At 33.9% G+C, this 12,500-nt stretch overlaps 1 protein-coding gene across 1 annotated transcript in view; it reads right to left on the reverse strand.

Moving 5' to 3' along the window:
• Positions 1 to 2,891: 2,891 nt before the first annotated feature.
• LOC135213585 (solute carrier family 12 member 8-like) overlaps positions 2,892 to 12,500 on the reverse strand; it is a 101,911-nt gene continuing 92,302 nt past the window's right edge. The window contains exons 8-13 of the mRNA XM_064247584.1: positions 12,485 to 12,500; positions 11,310 to 11,415; positions 10,807 to 10,894; positions 8,688 to 8,818; positions 7,331 to 7,509; positions 2,892 to 6,292 (exon numbers count right to left, since the gene is read on the reverse strand). The exon at positions 12,485 to 12,500 is cut by the window's right edge and continues 184 nt beyond it. Of these exons, the coding sequence (XP_064103654.1) occupies positions 6,127 to 6,292; positions 7,331 to 7,509; positions 8,688 to 8,818; positions 10,807 to 10,894; positions 11,310 to 11,415; positions 12,485 to 12,500 (686 nt within the window). The 3' untranslated portion in view covers positions 2,892 to 6,126. The remainder of the gene's footprint in view (positions 6,293 to 7,330; positions 7,510 to 8,687; positions 8,819 to 10,806; positions 10,895 to 11,309; positions 11,416 to 12,484) is intronic.

Below are 12,500 nucleotides of genomic sequence, written 5' to 3' on the forward strand. Positions count from 1 at the left end.
CCCCTCTCATTTCTGTCACTGTACCTCCGTTCATATTCTCTTTCTTCCATTTGACTTTCCACCCTCTCAAAGAATTGTTTCCTAGTGCACTTTTCAAAACTTCTGACTGCCAGTTTCCCTTTCTAAATGGCCTAGATTCTATATTCTATTCTAGTATTATGAATTGGTATAAGAATCTGTAGAAGGATTCATTGAATTACAAAGACTTTTGTTGCTTAGATTCAGTACGATTTACTAAATTACCTATCCAACAAAAATGAATTTGAAACTGATGGAGAATAACCGGTTTTCTTCTGCTTTCACGGAATATTAGAAATATATCAAGGGTGACCTTTTCTTAATGATGTTAAGAAATCAGACAGGCGCATTTCTTAGCCATCATGGCTTAGTCCCCACCCACCCACTCAATCACTGCTGATCCTCTGCGCAAACAGGCGCAATGTTTATTGACGGCGGCGCTTTTGAACAATCCAGGACGCAACTCAGAATCCGTCAAAATCTACCTCGAGCTGTTTGCCTGAAGGCGTGTGCGCTTAACCTCTTCGCAAAAGGTGAAAAATTCAATATTTAAGTTCGTCACTACTTGACCAAATTTATATATATATCTATATATATATATATATATATATATATATATATATATATATATATATATATATATAATATATATATTATATATATATATATATATGCGCCTTTTTCTGTAATACAGCAGTATAACATGAAGATCAAAACTACCCATAAAACACTATTTGAACGTTCAAATAGCGTTTTATGAGTCTTATATATATATTATATATATATAATATATATATATATATATATATATATATATATATATATATATATAGTGTCATATGAAACGACTTTCAAATTATTTATTTTATATTCCAGTTCGCTTTTTAAAATTTATTACGGCGTCAGTAACCTAGGTTTTGTGACGCCAGTTTTAATAGCTTCAATCAATCAATCTGTGACCAAGTTTATATATATATATATATATATATATATATATATATATAATATATATATATATATATATATATATATACAATGACTCGTTAACTTCCTGTTGTTTTGTAGCTTCTATTTTTGAATAGTAAATGTGGTTTTTCACACCAAGGCATTCCAGTATGTGGATGTTGGCTTAATAATGGTCTTGCTTAGTATAGGCATTCCATTCAGTGGACACTTGCTTAATACAATAATTTCTTGATATTCATAATCATAACTTGTTGAAATGTCACTTCGTATAATCCTTATAATTTGCCATTTGGAATAATATAGGAATAGCTGTAAAGCCCAAGACCTCTCGTAGTCTAATTCAAAACGACCCGTTTTCGATAGGAAACTAAATGAGATTATATAAATCCAGAAACAATACTTGAAGGTTTTTTGTTCTTTATTCATTGTTACGGGCTTTGTGTTGTCCCTGACAACACAGATAGTTAAGGTTTATTGCAAATTTTAATAAAGCTTGGTGTCGTTTTGATAAAGCTTTTGGATGTCGTGCAATTGGAACTTCAAAGTTCATGCGAAAATGCAATGCATTACTACCGTAGTACTATTTTCCTTGTATTCTAATACATTTATATCTATTTCTGAATTTATTTTTCCTTTTTTGATAATCGAAATCTCTTCTTTCTGTATTTCCCCTTGCCTCCTCTCACTTCTTCCTAATGAACACCATATTCTTTGGAAGCTTGAGTTTCAAGTCATTGGCCCTTGTGGGCTTGTTCCATATGAATAGGGTTCATCTTCAGAATAATAATAATAATAATAATAATAATAATAATAATAATAGTAATAGTAATATAATTATAATAACAATATATAATAACAATATAATGTATAATAATAATAATAATAATAATAATAATAATAATAAAATAATAATAAAATAATAATAATAATAATAATAACAGTCAACCATTGTTTATAAGACAAAGGTCCTGCATTAGAGGAATAACTCCTTTCCCTGCCCCCAATAATACTGTTATTTTTCCTTGACCTGCTGAAGACTCGAACTAACGTCATTTTGTACTCTTTGTTTTATTTTATTTATTTATATATGTATTTTTTAATGCAGACTCAAACTAGCACTGGTTTTCTTTTACTTGAACTAGCGTTGCACCGACCGCTAATTAAGCTTGTTATATGTCAAGTTTTTTTTTTTCCGTGAAATCGTCAGTTTACAACTTCATAATGTTTCTCTTGTTATTTTTCTGCAGACGACTGTGGCAAAAGTAAAACTGTACCAAACATAAGACGAAAATTATTAGTAATCAATTAGTAAATTCTTGCAACACTAACGGGTGATTTAAGTAATACCACATAATAGTTATAAAAATACTTTATTTTAAGAATCATTTAGTTACGATGGCTTCCAAAAGATTACAATAAAATATTCTTATTGATGACGTATATATATATATATAGACTCTCTACATAATATATATTTATAAACTCACGAATATGTAAACACGTATAAACATTATATATATGCAACACACACAGCATACAGTTAGAATCATCATATAACGAATTACTTGTACGGGAAATAGAGCCAAACGTTCAAAGCGCATATTATACCTGTGGTTTACAAACAGCAAGCGTAATTATTTGTTTACAGATCATGGAGAATATTCGTAAGAACAAAACATAGAGTTAATTAAAGTTTCAAATAGGCAGGCTTTCATTTTTTTATTACAAAACAATTTGATTATTTTAAATAATCTGGCGTTGCAACAAATTAGCATGATTTCTTAACGCAATCATTTTCAATTTTGTTTCAGTTTCGTAATAATTCCTTAGAATCCAATATTCTAATTAGATGTGGTCAGTTTATCAATTATTGTCTTTCCCCGTCCTTCTGTCCTCCATTTTTCAAGCTGTGATGAAGAATTAATTATGAGTCATATCTCCGTTTTCTTTCATCTCCAACCGAAACATAACGTATAGAAAACTCGACAGAAGAGAATAAGTATTTGTGGCCAAAACAATAACAAAAGTTGCATTACCATTAACACAAAAAATTATATATTCCCATTATACATAACGTTATCCTAAGGCTGAAACGGACTCTACTGGAAACTCTCATGATAGCCCTTGTCGATGTTTACAAAAATATATTTATCTGTTTTGGAAAGAAAATGCGAGAATATCTCCCATGGTCTATGGAAAATAGATTATTCTTTTTTCTTCACAACCATTCCAGAGCTACAATTCACATTAAAACACCTACCTATCCAATTAAGTCTGAACATGTCATCATATATCTTACATGAATTTCCTAACCAAATATTAAGATTGAGGAGGAACACAGTTTGCTTTTAAAATATTTGTTCGAATTAGACTTAAATATAATGACCTGTTCTGTTGCAAACAGAAAGCCGTGGTTTGCCGAAAAATATGCATTCAACTTCTCTGTAAATGTGTTAACGTTTACAAGTCTGATTGTGAATTTAGTAGATATGAATGTTGTATAGGAATGTTTGTGTGGATATGAATGCCTATGAATGCACAGGTAGATTCCTCTTGTATATCCGCTTATGTCCAGATATTTTCATCCTTGTTCTTTTTAGTTCTGGAATAGGGTGGAATATTTCTGCTGGTACCGAAGCATGCCAAGGGTAGCAAAAGAGTAAAAGGGCATCGGCCTGCTACAAAAACCTATTTGATGACATTATTACTATCATGTAATAATGTAATCTGATAAAATGGACACACCAGAGAAATCCTTTGCAGTTGGCAAAACTTAAATTTAAGAAAAATAATTTGTGATAATTTGGGATATCCAAAGCTCAGTTAGTCTTAGAACTAGTATTAACCCCATGAGTTCATACCAACGTTCATAGGCTAGCATTATCAGTTGCACACTATACTTTATCTTAAGGTTTAAACAAGCATTCTCAGTAGTATATACCGAATGAAATACACCCATACATACACCTATACATCGAGGGAGATAGGACATTTTCTTTATTTATAAAGATAGTATTGTTTTACATACACATAACGTGAAGTAACATATGACTTCAAGCTACACCTGGTGCAAATACAGATATAATCAAAACACATAGATAGCATCCGTAAGCGTGTGATTTGTATGGGCACTTTCGACCAACCAACCAGCCATATTGAGGACTCCTGGCTTCCATTACAAACCTCATTCAGTACACTGATGCTTCGTAGATTAAATCAATCTCGCTAGTTATCCAACACGAGTCTGTATTTCTTTCCCAGTATGTTTGTTGCTTAACGATAGGGAAACACAGTTAGGCTTGTTCAAAGAATGGCTGAAGTTGAGAGAACATAGAAGTCGATCTCGAAAGTAATTTCTAAGACCTCATCCGGCAATGGGTTAGCCGTAGGAAAAGTTGCAATCCCATAGCCTGAAACTAAAATATCTTACCAGTCCTGAACGAACTGTGATCTGGCAGTGAATACGATATGGCTGTTAATTGCTGTTTATTTGGATTTCTGTAAAAAAAATAAAAAAGATTGGTGCTACTTTGGCTTGTCATCTACGCGTCACCTATTACGTGTGGTACATGTAAAGATATCGTTTACGAATACAATTTGTCGACCACACAATTTAGAATTGGTGTATATAATACTTTGATCTCGAGGGACTAGTACTAAACACGGCAGCTTCCGCCATGTTTGGTACCAGCTTCTCGGAGTAGGTAACAAGCCAGTGGCACCAAAATGATGCGGTATTCAGTCAGCAATACTCTGCAAGAGTCCCAAAACTGATGCTCCCTTATATAACGAGGGTTCAGTAATAATTTATGTTAATGGACACTGAAAATAAAATTGATTTTGGAAAATGTTGTAAAGCTAATGTCCGAATTGTTTGTATTAATCCTACTCACAATGATAGTGATGTTTAAGTTAATTAATGCATCCTTATACTCTCAGAAGGGAATAGAGTTTGCGTCCCCAGAGTTTGAGAATAGGCTTCTTTGCTTCCCATGCTCTGAATATTAGTAAATCGTACATCTTGATATTCCTGTGGGTGAGATAAATTATGTAGTTGCTCCCGATAGTGATAATTCTTATTGAGAACTGTCCCAGGTATAGAAAACGGTTACGAAAATGTCTTCAGTTTACCATTAGGTGCAGTAGCTGAAGTAATAGAAAATGAGAATTTTGACAAATACAAATGGTAAACTTACATAATTGTAATGTTGTTTCAACGCTAGCCACATTGTAAACGTTAAATGTCTGCATGAAAATGCCTTATTTTAGTTTTTGGAATAAATTTAAGACAGTTTAAAATTTGTTATGTTATAGGTCCTTGAGAATATCGGTAATTGCTACCAATATTAAATCCAAATATCGGGAGGGCTGTCCAGATACCGGCAAGGAATGGCAATGATTAAGCATTAGTTTCATTTTACCACTCTTAGCGAACGGATATACATAACTTCTCTTTTCGAGAGCAATGTCCCATCCTTTTTTTCGCGCAAATTTGATTGTAGACTGCCGTTCGAATAATAATTCCCAATTTTTCATAAGACTGATACAATGATTCCTCTTAAGATAATAGGTACATCTCGTATGCTTAGATACAGAACTTCACACATATTTTGGTATCTGACTTTTCATGAAATAATTGCATAAAGTCAACTTAATTTATTGAAATATTCCTGTCTGTTCGTCGACATTACTCGTGGTCAGTGACAGATTATCCCTATATGCAATAAACTTAGTATATATTCCACTTAGCAACCATCATGGTGTTGATGAAAGCTAATTTTGTGACGCTATTGTCAGTCTGTGCAAATCAATCAACACCAACCGTCGGTCATAAGGAACCGTTACTTCAGGAAATATTTCCTTTGCGTTAGGATGTACAAAAAACTCTCCGTGGGACCCTTCTCTAGCATTACCATTGAATTTCACGGCTTGTCGATGTGTACATATACATCTTCAAAAACATCTTCGAAATGAAGGCAATACGTTGCAGTATTGCGCTAGGAATGATCCTAGTCTCACCCACAATGCTCCGTCGACTGTCGCATTGCACGACCCCAAAATTCATTCGCGATCTTCGAGCTTAACGTTAATGAAATGGACATTAAAACATGAACATCATCGTCCATCTACGTCGCGAACAATTTACTTAGGCTCAGGTAGATCAGGTAGGGCTTGACCTGGCGTCGACTGGTGGTACCGGGACCTGGCTGCGAAGTCTTCGTTTTCCTCGGTGAGTTGGTTGGCGGTGATTTCCACACCCGGGTGAAGGGGCGTGACGATCACCTGGTCGTACTCGGCGGGTCTTTGCCTGTGTAAAAACAGACGTATTAACGATACTTACTTTCTTCCACAAATAACGAAAATGTTTGCGTGAACAATTATGTTATTGAAGACTGTAATAGAACGGTCACATTCTCTGAAGATGAGGTTAAAATAAGACTCCTTTTCTTGATGTTGAAGATACACTTGTAATCTTTCATCTTTACGAGGACCACTCACTGTTCGACGATGAGACAGTATTCGTAAAGCTTAAGAATTTTAAATGTATCCTAAACAATATATCAAGATTTACACCAAAAAAATGGGGTTTTATATTATCCTCAATAATCCGACTACCATTAACTTCAAAACCAATAAATAAAAATGCAGAGAAAACATAATCATGGCCTAAATTCTCTTAATGAGAAGAGAGCGTATGAAAGATAAATATCATTCATAAAATATAAACGCGTGTATGTGATACTCAGGATTCCGTTACTGTATCCAAGTACTGGAAAATACACACCGCTTCCGCGCGTGTATATATATGTATATATATGTGTATATATAAATGTATATATATGTGTATATATATGTGTATATATATGTATATATATGTGTGTATATATATGTATATATATACACATGAAATCCCTTAGGGGATTAGTGCTGTCAGTGTATCTCACGTAGTGCACTGTAGGCCTTACTTAAGGGTCTTTGCAACGTCCCTTCGGCCCTTAGCTGTAGCCTCTCTCATTTTTTTTTACTCTACCTCCGTTCATAGTCTCTTTCTTCCATCTGACTTTCCACCCTCTAAACATTGTTTCCTAGCGCTACTGCGAGGTTTTCCTCCCGTTACACTTTTCAAACCTTCTTACTAAATGTCAATTTCCCTTTCAACGCTGAGTAACTTCAAAGCCCCCAGCGCTTAGCCTTTAGCCTAAATGCTCTATTGTTTTCTATTCTGTTCTATATACCTGCATCAACACTAGAAAACTTTCTTAATCTATTGGCCAAAAGGTCTTTATGATATCAGTAATTCATTGCTTACCCTATACACGTTAAGAACCTGTTCTTGATATCTTACCCTATACACGTTAGGAATCTGTTCTTGAGCCACCGGAGGAATACGAACTCCGTGGCGATGCCCGGAGATCCCCCGGGGGCGGCGCGCCCTATGTTCACATACAGTAAGAGGAGGGTAGTCAAGGTGACGAGGCCGTAGGCCCAGTGGACGCAGATCATCATTGCTAATTTAACACCCACCTGAAAATAATAATAATAATAATAATAATAATAATAATAATAATAATAATAACAATACTTTTTACTCCTGTCTACATTAGTTTTTTAATTAGACTGAGAAGGAGAATCAATCAAGTTCTCGAAAGTTCTCGTTTGTATATATATATATATATATATATATATATATATATATATATATATATATATATATAATATATATATATATATATATATATATATATATATATATCTATATTATATATATATGCTTTATATTTATATTTACACCCCTAGATTTCTTCACCAATAATAATAATAATAATAATAATAATATAATAATGAGAGAGAGAGAGAGAGAGAGAGAGAGAGAGAGAGAGAGAGAGAGAGAGAGAGAGAGAGAGAATGTGATCATGAAATCCCTCAAGGATATATATATAAACAATACGCTTCGAAAATTATATACAACTTTCTGGACGAATCTAGTGATGGGGAAATATGTGACGTGTTTTTGACCAAAATAGAGTCAGATAATGAATAAGAAATACCACACAAAAATTAGGAAAAAATAGAATACATTTGAACGAATCTGAGCCAAATTCGATTCATATAATGATATAAATAAAAGAAAACGCTTAAGGCCTATAGGATATTATTCAGAACGTAAATAAAAGGCAGATTTGTTCGTACGCTTTATGTCAATATTTGAATACTAAAAAGCTTGTGAATAAATCGGAATTAAAATTTCAATAAATGCGTTTTCCGGCGAATGTGACACAATTCATTAATCAAAGTGAGTTTGGGATGAATCAGAACTGAATCAAAGTCAGAGTGAGATAAATAGTTCGATGGGAATTCTAATAAAAATCTAAATTAAAATCCGAAATGTTTGGGCACGGCAAGTAAACATTATTTTAAGGGATTATCTGAATTGAAATCTGAATAAAAATCATAGGTCTCCGGGCACATCAAATTCAAAATATGAATAGAATTATGCAGAAGGCGACCTTAAGTGAAAATTTTCAAGAAAAAAAAGTCTGATATATCTATATCACATTAATTTCTACTGAAACCAAACAAAAGTCAGAAGGCTTTGCACGAATCTGATTTAAGAATTTGATAACAGACTGATTTAGAACAACAAGAGCTGGCGTCGCATTTTCACGGCAGAACGGAAGTCAACAAACATCCACTTGACTGACCCCGAGGAGGGAGAGCCATCGGTTGCAGAGGTAGGAGTACCAGTGGGTGGGTTTTCCTGTGATGTCGGTGGGTGTCAGGGACGGCCCGGGCAGGGCATCAGCTTTGGCAGCGCTTCCGATGCTGTCATCCTCTGGTCCAAACAAAAGAGAGAAAAAAATATCACTATTATAGCACATAGTTAATTGGCCCCTATCGTTGAAGAGAGCAATGTGGAGCAGTGTTGCCAATTGGTATGTGTTTACCCTCCAAACTGGGTATAAGACTAACTCAAAACCGGGGAAATAAATGAAATTAGCGTAACTATTTGTAATATATATACATATTAGAGCAATTTTCTCATTATTGCATTACTATGACAACTAGAATGCATGGAAACAGTTTGTAAATGCATCGGCGTATGTGTGAAGCTCCACTAAATTGGCAACGATGATGTGGAGTCGATGGTTACAAAATCTATGATTCCATTAAGGAGAGTTAGATGAATTTTATATATATATATATATATATATATATATATATATATATATATGTGTGTGTGTGTGTGTGTGTGTGTGTGTGTGTGTGTGTGTGTGTGGTAGAATCTACTGGTCATTTTTACCAGATACATATGTAAATGTAATAGCCACAATGACCTCGTAACTTCTCAAATTCCATGCTCCTATTTCGATGCGCTTGTCACTATAAAGCCTCGAGATTCAACTGCAAAGAAATATGAAAGAAATCATGTTGTCCGGTAGCGGGAAACGAACATCATGATTTATTTCATATTTCTTTGAAGTTGGATCTTGAGGTTTTGTAGTGACAGCGTGTCCTAAGTAAGAGCAAAGACTTTGAGAAGTTAAGAGGCCATTATGGCTATTACATTTACACACACACACACACACACACACACACACATATATATATATATATATATATATATATGTATATATATATATATACACACACACATATATATATATATATATATATATATATATATTAGTTTCTGTTATAAAGGAGAATTTGAGATAATATAGATTTCAGATTATCCTTTATTATTAGGTAAAGGAAAAGGAAATATTTTTCATAACTTATCTGTCAGTAAGTAAAGTAAATTGAAATTGATATAATGACTTCTTTCAGTTCTTGAGGAGAAATAAGACGTAGGAATTAAAACTATCCTCCATAATTTAGAGAGAGAAAAAGGCAAATGATAAAATGACTTCTGTTCTGTCTGCAAGCAGAAAAAATGATTGTTAAAGGTAATTGATTGGGGCTTCAGTATTCGGTAATTGGAGAGGGAATACCTAGAATATTTAATTAGCTTACAATCAGGGAACAGAGAAGGAGACTGTTGTTGTATTAATTTATGTATGGGAAATGTAATATAAGTATTAGAATGTAATGTTATGATAATGCCTTTGATCTGATTAACGGATTCTTATGCAATTATGATACATTTTCACAATTTCTGTCACGATTTATTTTATTTTGCGACCTAAACGTTGGTCTTGTCATAAAAAGGCACTAAGAATAAGAAATGAAATAAAAAAAAACATAGATAGCACGTAATTATGTATGCACAAATTAACCGGTCAATTATAGTACAATAATTTCATGGCTGCAGTATTAAGACATAGAGCTCTATGATCGCTGTAGAGCAATCATGGCGTGGATCTCCTCCACCGCATAATAATAACAATAATAATAATAATAATAATAATAATAATAATAATAATAATAATAATAATAATAATAATAATAATAATAAAGACCTTGATCCACAGGCATTCAAGCTTCGAGTTATTCTTTCCCGGTAGACATCCCATTCACAACATTTCCACTTATTGAAATATCTTTTAAATAGTCACACTTGACCTCAGCGCCTCAGTGGCGTGATCGATATGGTCTTGGCCTGCCACCTCGGTGGCTGCGAGTTCGATTCTCGGGCATTCCATTTAGGGGGTCAGAGATGTGTATTTCTGGTGAGAGAAGTTTACTCTCGACGTGGTTCGGAAGCCACGTAAAGCCGTTGGTCCTGTTGCTGAATACCACTGGATCCATGCAACGTTAAAAAAAAAAACATACTTGACCTCGCTTCAAGTTCTCAGTCAGAAGTAAAAATAGATATCGTACCCTTTGCTGAACGATCCGTGTCAGATTTCATACTGGAATGATCGTCCGGCGACGATACGAGGCTCGACGTTCCGGAACTAGCAGCAGTCTTCGGAAAAGAAAGAAAATGACGTAAGAATTTTAAGCGAATAGAAAATAAAAGTATTAGGATGACTAAATGAAATGGTAGATAGTAAGTGAAATAAACGTATATGAACATATTGCTTGATAAAGCTTAGAAAATTTCCCTTGTCAACTTTGTAAAGTTGAGGGATATTTCCTTACATAAACTTAGCTTAGCAGCACCATCATCAAGAATATTACATGCGTAATGAAGCGATTAGTCAGTTTTAAACATGGTTGGCAAAACGCCGAGACAATCACAGCGACGACTTGCATTACTAGGCCAGGGTAACTCTAGCGTTGTCTGTCTAGATAAAGTCGATAAATGTAGCTCATAAAGGACATGGATTCATTAAACTTTGGTAAATATTCGTATAAACGTTATAAGACAAAATACCTACCGTAATGACTTTCTTGTGGGTAACCCTCTCAGGAAACAGTTGATCTAAATCCGTTGAACCTCCAACACCGCGAGAATCGAATGTGGGCGTTCCAAAGGCCTGACCTCTGTATTGGACCGAAAAAGAAGTAACTGCTTAAATCAATGGTCGTTTATTGATTCATATATGCATCAATATTTTAACTAATCAAAAAATGCGCAGTATCACTACATCGTTGTCTCTCCTTGGTCATATCCATATATGCCAAGGAGACAAGAAACGATAATGTGCAGATTGAGGATTGGACATACAAGACTTACACATGGGTTCATGATGTCTCGTGAAAATCCTCCGTTTTGCGAGAACTGTACTGTGCCCTTGACTGTGAAACATTTGTTGATTGAACGTCCCAGATTCGGGAATTTGAGACAGGTTCCTGTCTTGGGGTCGTGACAGAGTAGGTAATTTTATCCTAACTACAATTCTAGGAAAGGATTGTAATATAGAGCAGTTATATAAATGTATGGGGGAGGCAGGCCTCCTCAACCAAATTTAAATTATACATAGATCGTCTATGTAAGAACTTTTATATATGAAACAAAATTTTTATATGCATATATTCATAGGTATTTTTATATGTATTTTATTTAAAATTAATTTTTTCTATTTATTTATTTCGGTGTCAATTACCCAGATGTTGTGACGCCATATTTAATAGACACAATCAATTAATTGTAATTAGCGTAGGTAGTTTTATTATCGTAACGTAAGCTTTGCACACATCAAATTACGTCAAGATGATTAAGTCCTAATAGCATTGAAAGATTACAGGACTATTATTACTGATATTGATAACTACACATATAAATGGAACAACACTAACACCTCTATCGAATTTCTGATCAATCTACCTAAGAGCAGAATACCCTTACATAAAAAGAGGGAGTCAAGACATAAAAGATAAGAAACATTGCCGAAAACAGCTCAAGATAAGTCAACAAACATATCAGCATTGAAAGAGTGAACAACGCATTAAAAAGGATAAGTCAACAAACAGATCAATGTTACATTCCGTTAATATTTTATCTATTTATCTTTAACTGATTTTCAGAAGGAAGAGTAAAAATAGAAAAAACCGTATATTCTATTTTTTTTTCTTCTTCTTTTTTTTTTTCTAACGGTTTTGGGACACTTGCCTAAACCTGGCCTCGC

This window comes from Macrobrachium nipponense, chromosome 43 (assembly GCF_015104395.2).
Source record: "Macrobrachium nipponense isolate FS-2020 chromosome 43, ASM1510439v2, whole genome shotgun sequence".
Classification (NCBI taxonomy): domain Eukaryota; kingdom Metazoa; phylum Arthropoda; class Malacostraca; order Decapoda; family Palaemonidae; genus Macrobrachium; species Macrobrachium nipponense.